Below are 23,275 nucleotides of genomic sequence, written 5' to 3'. Positions count from 1 at the left end.
GAACCAATCTTACAATGATGAAGTTAAGAAGGAAATAAGAATTTTTTACTATGTTTTTGAGTCCCTACTCCTATTTGTGGTTTTATATCCAGCTAGCTAGATTATGGGTGAATTTTATTAAAATTAGTTACTTACAAGAAAATTTTGAAAAAGTATTAACCCATTATAAAATAAAATTTATTAAAATTATGCACTCATAAAACTTAAGGAATTTGAAAGATTAGGTACATGGTATGTGCAGTTGTATCATTTTACATTTTTACCTACCCAAATGAATATAAAAAGTAAAAACTAATTTACATTTATTTTGTTGTTTCGTTCTAAATACCCAGTGACGTGGATTGGCGTACCTAAAGGCCATGTTTTTGCCCCTTTATTACTGCATTTACACAATATTAGTACGTTAGTAAACTTACGAAAGGAATACACACAAATCACAATATTTTATCAGATATAAATAACGACCACATGGTCCTCATAATAAATTGTTATTCGAATTTCAAGTCTCGACCGAGAAGACATAAAGGCTACGTCACCGCAAAACTAGGTAAAGGTACACAACGAGGTTACACCTAAAAAGGTAAGACAAGTGTTCTCGTTATGAACATTGTCAAGGTAGACCGAGCCTTATGAAAAATACACTACACTTATATCCACGGTATGACAATCAATGATTCACAATACAATACAGTTAGGAGTCAATGCACTGTGCGTATGCGCAGCAATCGTCACGAAGTAAGAGCCCAACTGCACGCCCCGCGCCAGAACTAAACGAAAATAGCACCCGGCAGTGCAGTAGCCCACTGGGAAACCAAACTTCAACTCTTCAAGTAAATTTCAACACTTGGAACAAATTTCAATTCTTGAAATCTCGAGTTCCATCCACAAAACAAACTTCACTAATTAGCCAATCACAGCAAGTGAATTGTGACACTTGTTACAGCAATTGCTAATCCACCACTTAAATTAAAATATGCAGAGAACAAAGACTTGGTCTACAAAAAGATGCGTAAAGGTGAAAATAAGAGCAAAACACATGTGCACAGGGAGCCTGCCAAACTTTACGATGGATAGTTGTTCCATTTCAAACATATTTGGATCACAGCCAACTGTGGTGAACGCACAGCTATTCAGTAACATAATATTTATAGGACAAACAAAAAATGCATAATTTAGGTTTGGCAAGTAGCTAACACTAATTTTATATGCAATAATATAAACTGGACATAATAGAAAATAATATTTTTAATTGCATTCCAACCAATTTTCTAAAGAGATTCAAAAATTATTACTGGCAACAATGAAAATGTTAATACACTCTATAAAGTATTGTCATACTACATTTTTAATGCTCTAAGGTTATAAATAAGAACTGTCTAGCTATCACGGTTCTTGAGATACACCCTGGTGACAGACAGACAGATAGTAAACGTTTCAGTAATATGATCCCAATTTTACCCTGTGGGCATGGAACCCTAAAAGGATTTGGAAAATGCCAATAAGCAATGGATCTAGCTAATTGAAAGAAGCTGTTACCGTGGTTTGCCGATTGTCACATAATAACATTCGGACTTTACTTAAATAAATTCTAAACTTAAGTTTTATCAGCCAATAAAGATTTGACACTACTCATAGTTATTAGATTGTCTGTAGGGGATTTGGTTTTACAAGTTAGCATAAAATTGTACAAGGTATTTAAAAAATTCAATCAACCTTACAGAACTCAATGAATAATTGATGGTTATTATTTTCTTAACAGCATGTTAAATGTTACCTTGACTGAATTGAATGTCATGAAATTTGACCAACTGCCAATATAAAGATTTAGTATTGAAGTATTAAAATAGCTACTTAGGTGCAGCATTTTTAACAATGTACCTAATATACAAATTATTATTTCTTAAAACATATGCCTTACGCCTATCAAGTAAAGAGACAGTGCATTCGGCAAAGCACTTGGTATGTTTATTGTGGATGTAATAGGTCGAAGGCAATGACTCGCCACTTGACTATGCCGGATTTATATTTTTTTTATGTGCCACTTTATGAAATCTGCCACCCCCTAGAACAATGTAGCCCCTTTAGGATGCTGTCACCCCCTAGTATGCTGCCGCTGCTCATAATCAGGCCTTAAGGCTCATCGCACCAATAGAGCTTCTCTCTGGACTATACCATTCCAAGCTTCACTGACTGTTTATGTTCCAAATACATTCCTATAAGTTTTTTAAGGACTAATATGGGTTCGAACTAACCCGCCGATCGCGGAAAAATGAGACACAATAGAATTCCTATTGTGTCTCGGTCACCGGTGACCGTATAGGGCTTAATGAATTAAAATCAACGTTTCCATCCATTTCAGACTAGACATGTTTACATGCACTATATAGATATGAAATTTATTGTGTAGTGTCTTCATAAAGATAGAAAATAATATGGTAGGCAAATTATAGTATTAAAATTGCTTAATGAATACTAGAGCTTGATATTAATTTTAATTGTATTAAGTTTAATTGCTTTAATTAATCTCAGAAGGCTTTCATATTGGAATCCTAGCAAATGGGATTGGTGATGTTATACTAATGAGATAAAACCTAGTGCTTGGCAAAACCATAAGAATCTTGTATTGTAATCTCAATATGAAAAATCTAATTTTAAAATGCGATTACTTTTTTGGTTACCTACACATAATATTGACATGTTTGCCCAAAGTGCAAGACTTCGGTCTTCGTTCAAATAATATTATTTGTTTTGCAGTTACAAAATCAAAAGCCTATTTTATAGAATAACCGCAAAAATTCAAACAAAGGATTCCATTACTCATTATTGGAAATTTATGTCACAATAATAATTACTTAATCAAATACGCACAAAAATTATGTAAAATATTTTTATACTGATAAAAATTAAAAAGGACTTACATGACCAGTCGGGAAATTATAGACGATATCATATTAATAATCACATAAGAAAAATCTAGTTTAAAATATTAACCAAGGTAAACATGACAAAAACACAACCGCTCAGCAGTAAGTCACGTCCGCCATATTGAATTTAGCCTGTGTTTTGATCACGTGACGTCAATAATCAATATTAGTTTACGTTCAGAAATTTAACTTCGTTTAAAAACTAAATAGTAAGTACTAAGTACCTGCAGTAGTACATTGTAATAGAATAAATCAAATATTTGTATAAATACTTAAAAATAAACCCTTTTTTAATAAAACTTAGTACATTTAGTACTATACTATATAGGAAATACTTAAGGATGTATATAAGGTCAAATTCCGTACTACATCCAATTAAATTATGAAAGTACTAAATATGTAAAAAATTGGACACCCAGACACTTATTATTAATTATAATGATTTTTATAATAGATTTTTAAAGAACTATTCGATATTTAATTATTATTGAAAGAAAATTGTTGTAATTTGACTACCGCAAATGGCGGCCCAAGAAAGATCGGCAAAGCTTTAAATGCAGGTGGCGAAAAAAGGAACTAACGCTGGCACATACAAAAACGACATATTTGACAGTTCTTCTTTACCAGCAGCGCCCCGGCCCAAGTTCATATAAAGTCTTGTCGCACCCTTCGAAGAATAATTTTCATAAATTTCAATTTAAAATATTTCCTCAGAATTACCGGTGAACCCACTTTTTTTTGGGCTTCAAAAATCGCTAATCGTACAAAGAAATTAACAAGCAGTTTTTTAGCTGTTTATCTTTGATACAAAGTTCCCAATTCTGACGAATTCTCAAAAATTGTAACACTTCCGACAAACATTACGTATGATAAATGGAAATTTTAAAATGAATTATTTCACGTAACTTGTCGGTATGGTATTGATTTTTTGGTATCAATCGATGCAGGATGTTTTATTCTACTATATATTTCGAATTTGGGTCAGAATCTTTGAATTTATAAATGTTATATACATCCTTAATTTACAGAGATATAAGTATATAACATTATTGTAAAAGCGCTACCTATTGTTGAGTAGCAGAACTACAATGCAAATATAATGCCACAAAATCAAAATGTAACTTCTTATACGGACCAAATTGTTGTTTGATGTTCTATTTCATTCGGTCGCTTTACACAAGGCCTAACCGATTATCCGACTATGTAAAAAGTCCCAAGTTTTACACATTAGTGCCGTAGATAAGGTACCTTTTCTATTTATTCGTATTATTGCAATTGATAGCTGTCGTTTGTATTTCGATTTCCACCTAGTTTTCCCCTGCTCGACGTATAGTGCAGTGTGTTATGCGTTTGAGTTTTGTGTTTTCCTAACGTTTGTGTAGTTTTTTACCGTGAATAATGTGATTGTGTTCGTTATGGCATTTAGATATCGCGAAGATTTAGTTGGCAAGAGATTTCTCTCAGTGAGTGGTGTTGCAAAAATAAACGTGAATAAAGTTTCCGAATGGGGATGGAAAGCTGGTGTTATCAGAGCAGCATCGCTGAAAGATAACAAGAATAAGGAACTTCAGGTAATAATAATGTATAATAAAGCAAAATTATCTAGTAAAACTATACTTTTCAGTCATATTTTGTGGTACGAGAGTTTCGTACAATTGTTTTAAAATGATTTTAGGTACCTATGCACTTTTAAATCTGTTTGCATTAAAATACTTTAATGTTACTGCAATATTTAACAAGTCACGTACACGTCACGTATAGTTAATTACAGAAACGTTTTCGTGATTACGAATTCAGGTTTGAAAGAGCGCGCGCATTCCATTTGCCTACAACAAACCTTACTCTAATAGACCACAGTAACCAGTTGTAATTTTATAGGTATTTAATTACTTATAAATTATAATAATATAATCTGGTTACTAATTCAGATTCCACAATCGTTTCGGGTTCTATTCTAATTTCTATATGAGAAGATCGAAAATGGAATTTTGAAATGGCGGCCGCCTATCAACCTATTTTATACTTACTATAAAATGCGCATGATTGCATTGTGAATTGTGATATTTAGGAAAATGTATGCATTCTATTTGAGTAGATCAGAAAATTCTGGAAGTGTAGTAACTCCCTAGTTACTTAGTAAGTACCTATGTATCTAGTAGATATTATCGTATTCCAGTTGGCCACGATTTAAAACTAGGTACCATCAAGGTACCATTATGATTTGCCAGTCTTGGAAATCAATTAGGTGGGTACGTGTTGCCAACTTTTTTTTTACCAACCCACCAAATTCAGCAGCGTAAACCACCAGAAACCGCTAAAACCTAAATGGCCTCTCAAACCACCAGAATTCCACGAAATAATGTAAAGACAACAACAACCTATCTGTATATAATTTGAAAATAATACAACAACAACGTCATTATTATTATGAAATAATTATTTTTGTTACTACAAAAAGGAAAACTTTAGTTGCCTATGTACCTATGTATAAGTAGGTACATAACTAAAGAGTAAAGTCGAACGTCTTTCGAGGAATCATTATCATTTACTTGTTCAGTTTGTGAGGAATAAATTTCTTTAGTTCTAATTTTTGTAATACGGTATTTGGTATTATGTTGTTATTACAGCATTCGCCTTCGCGTGCTAACCTTGCAGTTTGCACGAAAGAAAGGCGATCAAACTTCATCCGGTTTCTCTGTTAAGTCTTGACAACATCCATCATGCTTAATAATTTCTCTATATCAGCGTTAGAATGCGGCAAAACGAATAAAGATGATAATAATATAATTAAGTTTCCAGTGTGCGTCTTCAAGTGTTAGAAACATAATAAAAAAACTAGTGGTTTAACGTCGAAGCTACCACTAACTTAAATAATCTAATCCACTGAGAAATCCACTAGCCACTAAAACCAAATTTTTCCCGCCGAAAGGTACGTCTAAACCACCAGATCTAGTGGAAATTCCACTAAGTTGGCAACACTGGGTGGGTAAGTATAATGATTATTATTAGCGGTACACTGGAAGTATGGGGATAGGGGAAGATGTCTTCAAAAAAAAAAGAACACAAATTATAAAGAGTATGGTTTACTCTAACCTCTTTCTATGAAATCTGTTGAATAGGAGGGAAAGTTAGTTGAAATTGGCCAATAGGCAAATTAACGAGTTTCATTTATTTAACGACTTTTAAATTTTTCGAAGTTTTGTTAAGTTTAAATTAAGAATCTAAATTCTTATCGACCAGTAAACGGAATTTATTGGCATTCCTTTGAGTAAGACGCGGTCATGTTTTCTCTGTGTCTCTTCACAGTTCACGTAGAGGATAAGTATAACTATGATTAGCATTTGCCATGATTGCGAAGCTGTCTATACTCTATAGCATGCATAATATGCATTATACGCCGATCATGGGTAATCATTTTTATGTAATATGGCCCTCTAAATTTTCGTAATATTAGCTTTCTCCAACTCCATCAATCCGCAATCGTCATTCGTCATCCGTCGTGAAACAATGATGCATTTCAGACCATTTCTTCTATCGTGGGTTAAAGTAGAAGGGCACATTACGTTGCACGCAACGTACGCACAAGTGAACCTGAAGGTGTACGCCGAACGGTATACGTTGCAGGTTTAAACTTTAAACCTTGTTTTACCATAGTAAAAACCGTGAAACCACATAATGTATAATGTAATTTACGCGCCCACTTTTTGGCGCCTGTATTCACACCGCACAGTACGCAACAATTTTATAAGTCCTATCTCCCGTTTCATGTCTCATGGTTTCGACTATAGTTACGTCATTAATTGGCACCTGCCCCGCATATAGAATCGAGATTATTTATAAGCGTAACAAGAAAACCGAATGCACATGACTGGAAGTTCGTTGACCTGATGCCAGGCCGGCTCCTCGTTCGATGCACCGAGCGAGACTCGCCGCACCGGACTTGCCCAAAGTCCTGTAAAAAAACAGGCCCGATGATACCCGTTTTTTTTTTAGATTCGTATCAGCCGCGATAAAGGCATTGACATCTTGGAGATTCAAATGCGTTATAAATTGTGATACTGATATCGATTTCGGGCAGGTAATCTTATATTATAATATCTGAGCTAATGGAATTTTTTCGATTCTGCCGACAGCTGATTAGACACTATCAGATTTAAAACTTAGGTTAGGTTAGTAATTTAGTATGTTTTTTTAAGTTTTTCGCAAATTAAAAATTGGAGCGTGGCTGACAGATTTTGATGAGCGATGATGATGATTAATGAGTATATTCTAGTTATAGGTCATAGGTGTAGTGATCGCCCGCTACGCCGGTATAAATAGACGATATCCTTCGGCGTACGCCTCCCGCCAAGACAGCAGACGCGTGCTAGATACAGTAGGTTATACCGAGTATGTTTCGTAACAACCAGAAACTATAACTGGTTTTTTATTTAATGTAGAGAAATCGAGCTATTACCTTGTAATTATTGACGCCGTGATAAAAGATGATAAAAATGTGGTAGAAGATCAAGAAATATTAGGATGTCTATTTAAAAGGGGTGTCGCATAACCAAGTAGATTTCTATCAAGAAGTAATTAAGAATATTGAAATTACGAGAAATAAGAAGATAATGCAGTAAAGCGCATATAGATAAGTAATGAGTATGTTCGAGAAATGAGTACCTATTATTGTTCTCATACAAGTGACGAAATGCCTTAATGGGAAATAAAGATCTTTAAACCGTATGAGACATTTCTTTAGTCTGGTTATTGCGGTACGCCTTACAATTTTAGGTGCTTGCTAGCAAGACACACCAAACAAGCACTTTACTTATTCACAAGATACCTAATATCTAATAAATAGGCTTTAGCGCAAAATTCTAGATTGTTCCAAGCTAAAGACAACTATTAAAACCAACATTCCCGGTGGGCTCGGCTATATTTTATCCCCCTGGCACACGGAAATGTCAGTATATTATCTCGAAGTTGCTTTGGTCAGCTAAACAATGCTGTAATATAACAGATATGTATATCCAATACGGCGTTGTGAAAGTACCGATTCGTACAAATACCAGTTTGTTTGAATCATTGCTTGCATTGTAGACTGGGCTTGCTTGCAAACATACCATTTGAATTGACCTTTTATCTGACTACTGCATACAATTTGTTTGTGATTCAATCTTCACGACGACTCCGAAGACTTTCTGATATAAGGACGTGGACTTCAACTCTCAAGGTCTTTTCTAAGGAGTAGAATATGCCTTACTTCGATTAGGCCAAGTAACAAGTCTTCATGACTTCTTGCAGTTCTCATTTCTAATACGCTATATATCAGCTTTTCTTTTAATAATTCAGAGCAGATCCGGCAGCTGAAGGCGCACTTGCTCCTTATTAAAATTCCTACAAATATTATGCGTATAAAAATCTCGTACTAGTGTAATTTAATGAAAATGTCTTGGCAAACAACTTCCTGCCTCGGGAAATAGAGACTTCAAATGACTAAAGGCAGAGATGTTTTTAAGAGGATACACCAGGGGCTAGAGAAATGAAAAAAAAGTACTTGTAATATCTATAGCTGTCTCCCTTACCTCAAGCCTATACCGCAGAACGCGATAGAGACAACTGCAGAAAATCCAGAAAATCAACGATTCGTTGTCCCCTGATTCCTTCTCCAAAACTTAACCGATTTAAGTAGTTTTTTTCATTAAAGATTAAAAAAAGGATTGCGCTGTGTTCCTATGTTTTGCTTTTTTTTGTATAATCTAGCCAAATCTGTTTTCTGGACGTTTGAACACAGCGGAAAATCTGGCCATTTTTTTGGGTTTTTGAACGTTCATATCTTATTTAATAATTAAATTATGAAAAAAAAAGAAAACATAGGGACATTGTATTAGTGGCCGTAGATATTCAGGAAAAAAATTATAACTCTACTAGCATTATCCTGGGAGGAAACAGGGGACAACGTTTGTATGGAAAAAAAGGGCGGTGTGGACTCCTCTTAATGCCATAATTACTGTTCATTATAAAAGTTATCATTATTACTATGGGTATTGGATTCCTTCGAGTAAAGCATGTTAATTCGCAACCAGAAGGTATATCACAGACGGGAACTCTTTGGATCCAATCAATAGTAGAAAACCCATAAAGGGATACTCAAAAGATTCCTTTTATGATCTGTACGGCTGTTGCATCAAATCAGTTTCCAAATTGGAAATGAAGATATGGCTTGCCTTGTGACTAGTATCTCATATCTAGTAGTAACAAGTGGTAGCAATTAATTGATAACCTTGTACGGACGTAACATTTACAAGCAATTGGATCTTGATAGACTCGAACTTGTTGACATCAATGACATCATTACATAGATTAACGAATGTGGGCCCCGCAATTTACATGGGATGGAAAGCAGGGGAGGAATGTGTCACAGAAATGCACGCTACGGCTAGTGCATTGTTTAATGTTTTAAAGATGCTAAATGCTCTTTAAAGATTTTTCCCAATGAAAGCCAAGACTAATGTAAGATTGTACAATTTTGGAACAGTTTACTTATGACTTATGAGTTATGACCCATTAAGGATGATTGCATTTTCATAAAGTTAGGAAGTGATCCAATCTGTATCATTGTCTTTTGAATAAATTAAAACAAAGAAACGCAACGTTTTTAGCATTTTGTAAACAACAGACATCCGAAATATGAAGCATTTCCAAAATATGTGCATGCTGAGCCTTTACAATTTAAATTACTTCATAACACGGCATATCATGAATATGAAATGGGAAAGTTGACATTAAGACTTTCATTTGGAATGAGTTAGAAATGGTAATGTAGCTCAGCTGAGTGATTGCAATGCGCATTCGGAATGAGGCCACCGGCCCCTGGCTACCTGCCTCCAAAATGGCCGTATCTGTTTGCTGCTGAATTTTTTCTAATAATATGTACGCGTTATTGAAAGTCATCGTCATATTTAGAAAAAGGTTCATCTATAGTGAATACTAAATCAGCAAAAACTTGAGATAATTTTTTGCCCGATTGCACATTTGGATATTGAGGTCCTTCTATGTTATGTACCACAGAATTCTAAGTAGACACTTGATCTGTAAAAAATGTCCTACTTCAATGTTAAGTTCCCTCACGACTGTGTCATTTAAAGCTTTTTGTTTTATTTAGCAATGATTACCGTGACTATCGTGTCCTCATTTAAGTCTGACCGTTTAAGACCTAACTATTACATTTTTGTATTCGGATTAGACCTTGAAACGTTATTGGAACGTGTCGGTGGTATATATAATTTACTAGGTACGATTTTGTAAAGATAATGTTTATGTTTCTTTGTAAATAAAATTGCGCTATTGTTTCTGCTAATCGCAGCTAGATTAACTACGAAGCCACAAATACATTAAGCAGAAAATCCTAGGCTTAAACTATTATTGTTTGGCTTAACTAGTAAGGTCAGATTCTAAAGTAATTAGGTCCTACATATGAAATTTGCGTTTTGTATCGGAGGAATATAAAGTTGTTTTTTTTTGTATAAAATATAAAATTAATCAAATTAATGTACCATTGTTTTCATAGCATATTTGCCATCTTCAGGGTAGTTCGTTGATCCCTTTACTATTAAAAAAAACAGAGGGACGAGAGTCAATAAATTCTTTGAATGCGGTTTGGACTGCAACATCAGAGTTAATTTTTTTCCTTGGAAGTTATCCAAATTTCGAAAAAAATGGTAATCTATTGGAGCAAGGTCCGGGGAACAACGGTGGATGTCGCAGACATTCCAATTGCAGCTCATCCAGTTTTGCGGCCGTCTGTTGTGCAGTGTATGGGCTAGCATTGTCCTGAAGTAGCAGTGGCCTAGTGCGATTGACCAGCCTTGGTTGTTTAGCAGGTAGTTCTTCCATCATGGTTTTCAGTTGCTGACAATAGATATCTGCCGTAACCGTTTGGCCAGATTTTAGAAAGCTGTAGTGAACGACACCAGCATAGTCCACCAAACACTCACAAGTAACTTTATATGAGTAAATTTTCGCTTAGGGCAGGATTTGGCTGATTATCCAGGGGACAGCCATTGCGACGAATGCTTCCGATTATCGTAAAGGATCCATTTTTCATCACCAGTAATGATCCGATTTAAACTCCCTTCATTATTGTGTCGGTTTAACAATGTAACGCAGCAGTCGACGCATGTTTTCTGGTTTGCCTTTCAGGTTTTTTTATCTTCCCAATTTGCTTCAAGTAGATTAAAGCAGTTTTATCACTTACACCGAAGCATGCTGCTAACTATGAAGTGGTTTGCGATTGATCCGCTTGCACAATTAATTATAGCCTTTAATTCTTCATTATTCATTTTGGTCTCGGGTCGTCCACGGGGCTTGTTCTGAAGGTCGAAATTTCCAGAACGAAAACGTTAGAACCAAAACCGTACCGTGTTTTCTTTTGCGACACCAGCGCCATACACATTGGCTGTTTCTGCAGCACTCGTGCCACGGTAACTCATATACGTAAATAAAGCGATATTTCAATTTTTCCATTGTACGATATATGAACGACTCCAAAGAAAAAATATTCAAGAAAAAAACAAATGAATGACTGTTTTGGAAACTCAAATGTACCAAATAAATGAATTTGAGATCATAGTGGCCTGTAAAACAAAACGCCAATTTCATATACTTACTAAGGAGTAAGGACCTAATATTTAAAATTCTATTTCAATAAAATCTATAAAATTAACGATGTACGATTTGGAATAAAGGATAGACGAGATCGTTTTTCAGTCATGTTTCTGATGAACGAAGTTAATTTTTTTAAACAATGGTATGATGCTGCTACACAGTTAAACATTATTTAAACATTAAAACACACAGGTAGCTGTATGGCACGTGTATTCATTGGTTACGCAACCTGAACTTCGCTCTCACACTCTCGTGGGTCGCAACTCGCACTGTTGCAGCGCTGCGAGTTTGTAAACAACTTTCCCAAACAATAATTTCGTTTGTAATTGTTCGTGGCTCATCGGGTTTATTTCTGTTCTGGTATTCCACATCCGATCCTCCGTTTGCGTCGGATTTATGTGGAGAAGTTTACATGAATTCAGAGTTAGAAGGTTTAGCGTCTTGAGAAGCGTTTTCAGTATCTCTGCCAAATCCGTGGATATAGCTATTTAGTAAAATCTCTGTTTTGCCCATTTACCTTCATGTACATATAAATACCTACTTATTGGTAATTACCATTGCAACTGTTATATACATTACCATATAAGTACTATGGATGGTAACAAGTGTAATATACATTTTTTGTATCTGTGGAACGGTATTCCGACGTGTATTGTACAGTGGATTCGCCGTAATCATTCAGCTGATATGAGCGGTGTTGTGCAAGTAGCGATGGCGTGCACAAAGATCGCTAGGGCGAGGGAGGGAAGTGGGTCAGAGAGGCGCGGGCGGCGGAGGAGCCCTTTAGGCCACTTATCAAACGAGCGGGGCCGCGGCTAGCGGGGAAAGCGTGTCTTTGAAGGTTTGTCTGCCCGTTAATTTCACTGTGATCACTGATCAGTGATGCTGTTTAAAACTTTCCTACGAATAGAAGTTATTCAAATATTTGTTAAATGTTTTGATTTTTATGTGGATGACCTTTTTGATGTATCTTCAAGTTGATCACTAACTTATATAAGAATTTTTAACACTACAATATTGTAAGGTTGCAATTACTCCTCACATTATTGTGCATCTTATAATCGTTTTCATTCAATTATGACTTGCAAAATGACTTGCAGACCTGTGCTCTAATTTGGTCATACGTTGTGGTCTTTGCCCTGTAGAACCTGTTACCTGTTCAGGAATCGTGTCGGTACCTGTACCTCATATATGCGGTAGGAATGCTGTGTTAGTAAAAGCTACTTCAAATTATAACTATTTTGAACTTTGAAGTAATTTCTCCCTTATACCTCATGGTATGGTAAAATATTACTTCGGAATTTGGCTGGAACATAAAAATAGCTTTTAAAACTATTTAAAATTGGTATTTTTCAATCGACGATCTTTTAAGATGAATATTTGATAAGAATTTATAGACGTGTTTTATTGTAAGAGGCCCGATATGCTAGTCGGTATTTCTTTTAAGTTTGGTTTCCGTAATCTAAACGTTTCCCTTTATTTAATTAATGACAGTCTAAAAGATATCTAAGAGATTAACTTCATCCTGGAAGATAAAAAAAAATTGAAGAAATTATATCTAAGGTCACTACAATTTTAAGTGTTTGCTACCAAAACACTATATATATATCCAGATCTATCTTTTTATTAAAAAATCCATATATTTACGCAAGATCTCCAACCTCGTTGACATCAGCGGAGTCTATTTCAGACGCACCTTATGATTTTTCTCTCATAAATCGCTGACGATTTTGCAATACCGACGATAACCTAGATGTCGAATGTGGGAGATCTCGAGTGATATATTACGTATTTTATTGTATTAGAATACCTATACTACGTGCAGAATAGTCACGAGTCACGTCTATAAATAATTGAAGAGAATAGTAATCACTCTCTATTCTTTGACGGGCATAAAACAAATAGTACTTCCTCCGCGATTCGTCTATGTCGTAAAAGATTTCTTATTGTTTTACGACTGGCTTGTTTACCGCTACTAAATTCTAGAATTAAGTGCCTGTAGCAATTTCATCTTAATTTATTTTCAATTAGTCCAACTCTGTCTTTAGATCTTCAGCTGGCTAGGGCAAATAATTATAGGTTCGCAATTCGAGAGCCATACGGCATACCCAAGAATTAAGATTCAAAACTTAAGAAGACTTTAAACAAATTATTTGTTTTAGGTTGATGAATCACATACTAAAAATTAAATTACTAAGGGCCTGTTTCACCACTTCCTGATAAGTGCTGGATAGGTCATAGGCTAACCTATCTGACACTTATCAGAAACGGGCCCTGTAGTTTTAAATTAGGAATATTCCTTGAAAATTTACTTAACACTTTTGGTGAACATACGGCGTTGAGTGCTGTACTCCACTACACTACTTAAAACTTTAAATATTTTAATTTTTCCTTTATTATACAGTAAGTAAATCTTGTGTGTTGTGCCCATACCCACTTCATGTTTCTATTCTCTACCGATGACTTAACGGTTATGACATTCATAAAATACCTCAGAAAACATTACACAGCACGCAGTAGCATGAAACGCGTTACATAAATTAATATGATAATAACTGTAAAATACAAAACTGTTTCAAATAAAAACATATTTTCTGTTAATGACAAGCAAAAAAGATCAATAAAAACTTGTTTGGACATAAACGTTAAGGTCACAGTCCACAGAAGCCGAAGGGCTTGGGCGAGGTCACACTCTGTCCTCATTCTACCCAGTACCGACATCTACTGAAGACAATGCGATTTTATTATAATAAATAAACGTCTCTGCTCCGATTGGCCAATTCAGCCGCTGTGGACTTTGCTTGTGTGAATTTTTAAGTGGGCATTAAATTGATACGATTATACTTTCACAAAAACCTTTCTTTGTTCCCAGAACGATGTACAGAAATGGTACCAGGCATGCGCAGGAATATATTAGATAATAGCCCTCCAAGATAAGGATTGTTCTCTGGCTATCGTGCCTCTTCGTATGGCCTTGGACTTTATTGCCCTTTTATGACTTAACGGTTATTACTTATTACAAGTAAAAGAAATGCTGATCCCAGCTAGCTTTGCTGTAGGTCATTAATTCTTATCATGCACGATGATCGCAAGACTTATGTAACTAAGGATCTTTTGTATCATGTAATTCAAAATTTGCGTTCTTTATTAGTTTTTAAATCTTAAGAAATGGTTAACCATGAACATGTGAAACTTAGTTTAAACTGCTATCAGAAGAACTTTAACCATAACCTCATGTAATATTATTATCGCCTCAAGTAGTATATGTATATTTATGGAAGAAATAGTTTCATGATCTACCTAGTTCTGAAGCGGTTTCTTGCTTTCCTATTGTGTAGCGTTCTTCTTTTTACAAACATCATAGTAGATTTATCATACTAATTCAGCTTTTCCTACCAATTTATAAAAATAAACACTGATGGGCGATTACGGATACAATACAGTATAGGTCACACAGGTGTTTCCTACAAACAAATCATTTGTCTTCTTTGGCATAATGTGTTTCAAATAAAGGAATTGCGTAGATATTTGCATTAATTAATGTTTTATTAACTCAGTGGTAATACAAAACATTTTATTGACGTAAAAAATCGTCGAGTATTACGTGTCCCGTATGTCGGTCAATTATAATTCTTAAATTTCTTGGGTCTGTGTCAAGGTTGCTTCGTAGTTCGTATTAATACCTACGTACTTTTGTATGTTTTTAAAATCTTGCTTTGTCTTGAATATTTACTAATTGTTTTTTTTGTGTAGTGACGCTTTTGCCCTTCGTTTTTTTCTGTCTACAAAGTTGAACGCAATAAAACCTGAAATTGCGGATCCAACGTTGAAGAAGCATTTAATCATTAATGTGATGGAATCTCGTGTTCAGCTCAAGATAGATGATAGATAACCTTATCAGGAGTATGCTATTGTAACTGCAGCAATCAGGAGTGTAAGCTGTCTACGAGTTCAATTGAATATTCATCGAAAATCGGATGTTCAGTATTACATTCTCTGTTCTCATGTCGTGGATTTCTTTGTCATGAAAACGAGTATTTATGGAATATTTATACGTTTAAGGCGCTGAGAATGGTATAATTTATTCTTGTACAGTGTAGTCTAACCGGTTGTCAACGTACCTTTCGGAGTATTCAGGGCAGATTGCACAATTTTTCTTATGTGGGAGTTTCCATTTCAAACGCGTAATTTGTGGGATGTTCTTTGTCTTAGTATGGTTGAGCGCACATAAAAAGTACTATTCTTTAGCTATCTGAAAGCTGAGTGACGAAGTATTTACTTCATTGATGCCGTATAGAGTGAATTCCAAAATATTATCTATCTTTAAAACATGTTATGTCATTAAAACATAAGATTCGTAAAAAAGGTGTAATTGTAGTGACCTTGAAAGGTGTTCTCAAGGTATGAGAATTGTTTTGACGTCAGTATTTGGGTCTTTGATACTGATCGCGTGCCAAAAGGTAACGCAGCCAGAATTATTATAGAATACTCCGTAATAACCGGCTCACTTCACACATCAACTCCACATCAATTAGAAAACGTTATATCTTCTTCTTCTATATATATAAAACTCAAAGGTGACTGACTGATTAACATAGTGATCTATCAACGCACAGCCTAAACCACTGGACGGATTGGGCTGAAATTTGGCATGCAGGTAGATGTTATAACGTAGGCATCCGCTAAGAAAGGATTTTGATAAATTCCAACGCCAAGGGGTTCAAATAGGGGATGAAAGTTTGTATATAATAAATAATAATGCTTCTTAACGCGAGCGAAGCCGCGGGCAAAAGCTCGTTATAATAATATAGTGAGGTTGGAGATTGGCACTGGAATATATTATGCGTAGTGCTTACTTCAGTTCCAAGTCGACATGACAGTTTCCTGGCAAAAATTTCAAAAGAGTCTCGCGACTGTCTGATTACTAAAAAACATAAATATTTTTAAAAGCAAAGATATGTGGAATTGGTCGGGTCCATAATTAACAATGTCGTATTGATTTAAAAAACAAACGTTTTTGCGCGAACGGATCAAGATTTCAAGACGGTTCGACATTATTCGTTTACCCAAATCAGTGATCTACTTAATTTAATTTACAACGCCTTACTGAACTAGGAATTGGTTCAAAGTATTGTTTGTAAATTAGATGATTCTACACTAACCAATTTTAAACTTCTTTAAAAAAGGTAAGAACTTTATTATGTTGTAACTACTGAGTGTCTAAATTAAGAAGTTGATGTCAATTTTTACACTTTATAACAAGGTTACAATGGTATGGTGGGTAACAGATAACAAGACAATGAAAAAAGTTCATATCGTATTGTTTTTGCCGCTACAGACTTATAAAATAACAAGGCATTAAGAATATTGAAGTATGTAGGAAGCGTATTGGCCACGCGACGCCACCTAACGGAGCGTGACAGTAGAAATTAACTGTTACTTAAACGTACCTACGTAGCTAATGGCAATGTACGAAGAAATAACGTAAAGTCCCTTACTGTTCATGTTGCACACTATACGCTAGGGAGACCATTAGGTACAGGGACGCGTCAAAGGCCAAGGTTTTACTTTGCGGGGAGACTTGGTAATTAATTGTGGAAATAAGTTTGTTTGGAACAAACAATGTAAGCAGTAAGCCACATCCAGAGCAATGTTAAGAACTTGTGTGATCTTTCTAATAAGGTCATGTTTACTGTTTGTGAATCCAGAAGCTGCTGCCAGTAATATCGGAATTGATGGAGAATTAGCACTACAGGCTGATGCTGGATTTGCTAACTGGATCGAGAAGAGGGGAGAGAGGAGAGGATTTTATTGATCTACAACGTGACACCTGTTTTTGAGTGGATTATTAAGTCAGACCTCTACCAAATGACTCATGACTTAAGTACAAAATGATTTATTTACGTAGCTTTGTTGTCACACAGTATGACTCAACTAAGTTTTTTTAAGTATGATAGCTAAGCAAGCTGTGTTGGTACGACAAAATACAACAATTTGAATGTTTTGATTTTCCGTGTTTGTTAATGTTTTCTTTTTTGGAATAAGAGACTTTGCACAGCATTGCAGCATGCGTAAAATACCTTTAAATACCAAAAAGTCCATTGAAAAGTTTTTTTTTACTCCATAGAAAATCATATTCTTAGAAAATATGGAAAGCACGATATATTTTTATGCAACGCTTAGAAGCCTAGACATTGCGAACAATTTATCTTTAACCCATCAAGCACCGTATGGGATGGGGTGACCGTATGGTCACCGGTGACCGAGACACAATAGAAATTCTATTGTGTCTCGTTTTTCCACGAGGCTAATGTTTGTACTAATATGTTTTCTGTGCTAATGTTTGAAAAGGCAAAATAGTCTTTCTTTTAACCTATTGATTACGCAAGGGATAAAGAATAGTGATTACAAAATTCTTATATTATAGTAAAGCAATATTATGTCAGGCTATGGTGATTTTAGAGAGAAAACCTTGAAACAATTAGAAAAATATCATTGTCTTAAAGTTAAAAAAGGTGTTTTAAATAACAATGACATTCTTTAACAGAGAAAAGAGCTTAGAATTTGCTATTCGCGGACGGATACAGTTAATATACCGGTTACATTAATGAAACCAGTAAGACACGCCCCTAATTTATTAAGTTCTTTCACGACCATAGTATTTTAATATTTAAACGTTTATATATTAAAATTTGAAACTGTTAAGATTAGCTGTTTTACTTTTTCGTGAGATCCATAGCTTTTAGTACAGCGAAATTGTTTCAAGACATTAATTGGTAGTATTCAATAACCAAAATGTAAAATGTTGAGCCTTCTTACGAACCCTTTAATGCTCGTAAATGAAAACGTAAAAAGCAGTGTACAGTTTGCTCTATGGTGTCGAGCAAAATTGTTCTTGGTCTTACTTTTTTTGCAAGACCAATCAAGCAATTTTGCTTATCACTAAAACAATTGAGGGTGACATTGTACAAAGTTATGGAAAACCTGCGTGAAAAATCGTTAAAAGAGACTTTTATAGAGTTTAAGACAAATAGTACTTAGTACCTTTTAATACCGTGCATAATCATGATGCCATTCTACAATTAAAAACAATGTATCGTTAAGGTAGCACTAATGCAGTGATCATTACATGGAATTTAAATTGCTTCGCTGAGTCGATGTCGCAAATAACTGCCCGATAAGAGCCCTTTACAATGTTAAGTTCTTCGTTGGGAGCATTTTGTGATGTAAATTGTAAACGAACATAAAGAAAGAGTCTAGAGAACTGATGATGATGATGGTTGTTGATTAAAGATAATACTATGATAGAGATAGAAGAAGGTGAATGAACATGGCCATCTTCCTAGTTACAATCATCAATTAAAAATAAATTAAACAACCTAATCAAATGCCCGAAAATACCCTTGAATTACACTTGGATGTCAGCGTATCAATTATGCTCTATTGTGGATGAATTTGCAAAATCTTCATTCGTTAAAGAAGTAACTGGTAAAAATAATTATTCCACGGATTTATCTTCACAAACAGAAACTCAGTACCTAAAGATGTAACAAATAACTTAGCTGAGGATAGCATCAAATCTAAACTAAAAACCTTTTTCCTTCAAATAAACATTTAAGTACCTAATATTTATCTATCTTGTTCCTAATCATTAACGTATAAAATAACTTTACAGTACCAACTGCTAATATATTTTGTAGTTTGTTTAATTTATAACTACACCTGTGAACAGGACTGTATCGCAATTCGCAGCATTGTACAAACCTCATTGGTTTTTATTGTTGTTTAAATTAAGTTTATAATTGTATGTCTTATTTGGTAAGTAAATTAAAAAAAAAGGAAAATGAAATACCTAGGTCTTATTTGAACAACGCACTAAAGACTAATACTTAGCTGGAGTTATTTCTAAACAGAATTTTTAAACTAAAATGAAGCGATTAATAACATATTATATTATTTGACATTGCTCGTTGCTCGTTGTGTTTTTATTTTGAAAGACGTAAGATGTAACTGTTGCGTGTTTGTGCGTTCATTGAATTGTGTGATAACGCCCTTATCTAGACATTATTTATAGTTATCACGAGAACAGAGGTTACTTGTGCATTCACGTCTATGTTCTAGTCGTTCATATTATGAATGACAATATTGAAGGATCTATCTATCTTTAAATAAATAAAAATGAATTTTGGAACGAAGTTCCTTAACGCGCATTCGGCGTAAATCTGAAGGCTAGACAGAACGATATTTGACCTTGATTTGACCTCGACACTTTTTTATTAGTACCTGCGTGTTTATCAGATTATTGATAGTAAGTATTCCTGTGCGTCAACTAGATGGCGTTCGTTTTTTTAAATAAACAGCGACGCGTTGTTAGTATTATTCCTGGGCGTCAATTGATGGCTTTTTTAAATATTTTTATTGAGTCATGTTTATTGTATTATGTATAATTTACAGGTTTTTTTGAACATAAGAAATAACTTCGTTCCATTCGGGTGTCCCTTGACACCTCTCAAATTTTATGTTTTGCTTAGTCCCGCTAAAACTCGAGCACGGCTGAAGCGATTTGGCTAATTTTAGTCTTCAAATATTTCTTGGATGTCCAGGAAAGGTTTGTGTTAGGAAAGAAATGATACAAAGTTCATAGGGTCATCTTGTAACCTTATAAATTCACTCAGTAGTCAGTACTACACAGCAGTGAACACAGCTATAAAACTGTTTTAATATTCAATTAAGTACAATACATATTTATTCAAGTATCGTAAAATCTTGTCCATACTTAATAATTAATATTATAAAGCGGAAGAGTTTGTTTGGTTTATTTGAACCCGCTAATCTCAGAAATCTGATTCGATAAATTATTTCAGTGTTAGATAGCCCATTTATCGAGAAGAATGAAGTTAAAACCAAAACCGTCTTAAAATTTCAAAGGTCTCTTTAAACTTTAATTTTTTTTTATTCCATTTTAAACTAAATTTCATTCTATTAAAATTTTAAACGCCGTTATTGCAAGTAATTATAATCTTTCAATAAAAATATTTTTAATTACAAAATCGAATTGAAAAATATTATCTATTAAAACGGTTTTTGGTACTTTCATCATAGCATAAAGTAAATTTTCTTGTTCTACAAAGTAATCCACCTACGCAATGCAACTATGTATTAAATATTAAGTAAATAAGTACGTAAAACAATGGTGTTGAGACTCGTGAGTAAATAGTTTGAAAGCTTCAGCAAATATGTACTTAGCAAGATTGAATTCTTGGTGCTCAGACTTCAGACTTGAGAAAGTATAACAGCGAATATCTAAACGTGTCTTAGATCGTAGCATATATTATATTTTAAATTAGGTAAATCTAGGATTTAGGAAATTTGAGAAATAGGAGCAAGAGTTAACAATATACAATTCAAGTCCCAATGATATTGAATGTAGAGAATGATTCCTTCTATACCTTTACACGTGGGAGAGACATGCTTCGGCACGAATGGGCCGGCTCGACAGGATAAATACCACGTTCTCACAGAAAACCGGCGTGAAACAGCGCTTGCGCTGTGTTTCGCCGAGTGAGTGAGTTTACCGGAGGCCCAAGCCCCTACCCTATTCCCTTCCCTACCCTCCCCTATTCCCTTCCCATTCCTACCCTCCCCTATTACTCTATTCCCTCTTAAAAGGCCGGCAACGCACTTGCAGCTCTTCTGATGCTGCGAGTGTCCATGGGCGACGGAAGTTGCTTTCCATCAGGTGACCCGTTTGCTTGTTTGCCCCCTTATTTCATAAAAAAAAACCTAATGTACTTGTCAGACAAATGATTCATAGGATGGTGGACGGTTTTAGGTTGGGACTTGGGTTAAGTCAAGTCAACATCAGACCTAATTACGTAGATTCACCATGCTATGAATCAGTTTCTTTAAAAGTACCTAAAAACTGAGAAAATTATATATTCCTGTAATGTTTTCACGCTAGACCGCCGCACTCCATATTATACAGTAAACAAAATGTTTGTTACGCGTTTGACAATGTTTTTGTCAGTATTCTGATATGACGTGTCAGATTTTAGTTGAATGATTTACTGTACTTATGTGGTAGTAGCACCCTCTGCACCTTTGCGTAATATTTCCTATAACAAAGGAAGTAATAATGGTATGTCTAATATCAAACATGAAGAATTGTATATGAATTGTATGGATTCGTGATCATATGATACACCATCCGCCCATATCTACTCGGTTACATGGCCTTGGTGTCATTATCTTGTTAGTCTCTTGAAGTCTGTAACATAAATCTTATTGCAATTGTAATCAATTGTTATTTCATTCCATTGTCTTAATCTCACATAGGTTATCCAGACATTGACACATTTGACAGTCAAATCGTCCTCAAGAATCTTATTTCATATTTGCAATGCTATTATTAGACTAGGACGAGTCGGCGCATGAGTACCGAAAACTATTCCACCTCATTTTTTTTTGCGATCCTCTTCAGATTGCCCTCCTGATAATATAAATGCATGTTGCCAGGGCGCAACCCGGTGCCATATTGTTTAAACAAACATTGTTTAAACAATTGCAAGGAATTGTTATTTTTCAACCGAACAATTTTTTTCTATATTCTCTATTGAAATACCAATAAAAAAGGACCCATGACTTTTTACGATAAAGTTAATATTTTTAAAGATATGAATTTTTAAAGGTTCGAAAAACCTCAAATTTGGGTATTTTCGACCGATGAAAAATAAATATGTTGTTTAAGGGTATAGGTAATTGTCCCATACAAAAAACACAATTTTTTGTCTTTTTTTGCTAAGATAACAAAAAGATATAAACAATTAAATTTTTAGAAATCTTTATTAACAATATTATTAACTATTGTATATAGAATTCAAAAAAATATATTACATTGACATTATTATTTTTTTTATATATTTTTCATCGGTCGAAAGTACCCAAATTTGAGGTTTTTCGATCCTTTAAAAATTCATATCTTTAAAAATATTACCTTTATCGTAAAAAGTCATAGGACCTTTTTTATTGGTATTTCAATAAAGAATATAATTAAGAAATTAAAAAAAAAACCCGCCAAAACAACTTTAAAAAGTAATGAAATAATATTTACTGCCTTTAAGTTCAAATGATTCCTAACTTGTGTAAAGTAATAATTATTTTAGTCCATAATTGTTGTCACGGTGTGTCGGGGGACCGCCAAGTAAACTACAACCTACAACCGCCAAGTCGCTGATTACCTATCCCGATTCAGATCGCTGTGAATTGATCCTTAAACTTGTTAAGTGAAATTAAACATCTACATTAGCGGTCCCCCGACACACCTTGACAACAATTATGGACTAAAATAATTATTACTTTACACAAGTTAGGAATCATTTGAACTTAAAGGGAGTAAATATTATTTCATTACTTTTTAAAGTTGTTTTGGCGGGGGTTTTTTAAATTTCTTAATTTAATTTTATTTCATACTTTTTAAACTTGTGTTGGTTATAGTGCAGAATAATTCCTATCAACAGAATCATATTCTCATGATTACCATCTATCAATGTCCTTTTCGATGAGGCCGTTAAAATGAGCCCAAACATGAAACCTCCACTTTGGGTTCATACGAAGCTCGGTTCCTATAGAATCCAGGTGATGCTGCAGCAGCAGCATGTAAATATTTACTGTTTATACATTATCTACTTCTTACTGGTTGTCAC

The 23,275-nt window shown here is 34.5% G+C and overlaps 2 protein-coding genes across 4 annotated transcripts in view; one reads left to right on the top strand and one right to left on the bottom strand.

Moving 5' to 3' along the window:
- The window catches only part of LOC121733860, a 34,826-nt gene extending 31,766 nt beyond the window's left edge, over positions 1-3,060 (bottom strand). For both annotated transcript variants that reach the window (XM_042124246.1, XM_042124248.1), the window contains exon 1: positions 2,919-3,060. In XM_042124246.1, coding sequence (XP_041980180.1) covers positions 2,919-2,950 — 32 coding nt within the window. In that variant the 5' untranslated portion in view covers positions 2,951-3,060. The remainder of the gene's footprint in view (positions 1-2,918) is intronic.
- A 1,168-nt stretch (positions 3,061-4,228) lies between these two features.
- LOC121733870 (lysine-specific demethylase 3A) overlaps positions 4,229-23,275 on the top strand; it is a 200,247-nt gene continuing 181,200 nt past the window's right edge. For both annotated transcript variants that reach the window (XM_042124265.1, XM_042124264.1), the window contains exon 1: positions 4,229-4,495. In XM_042124265.1, the coding sequence (XP_041980199.1) occupies positions 4,340-4,495 (156 nt within the window). In that variant the 5' untranslated portion in view covers positions 4,229-4,339. The remainder of the gene's footprint in view (positions 4,496-23,275) is intronic.

This window comes from Aricia agestis, chromosome 14 (genome assembly GCF_905147365.1).
Source record: "Aricia agestis chromosome 14, ilAriAges1.1, whole genome shotgun sequence".
In the NCBI taxonomy this organism is placed as follows: domain Eukaryota; kingdom Metazoa; phylum Arthropoda; class Insecta; order Lepidoptera; family Lycaenidae; genus Aricia; species Aricia agestis.
This window is presented reverse-complemented; position numbering and strand designations above follow the sequence as displayed.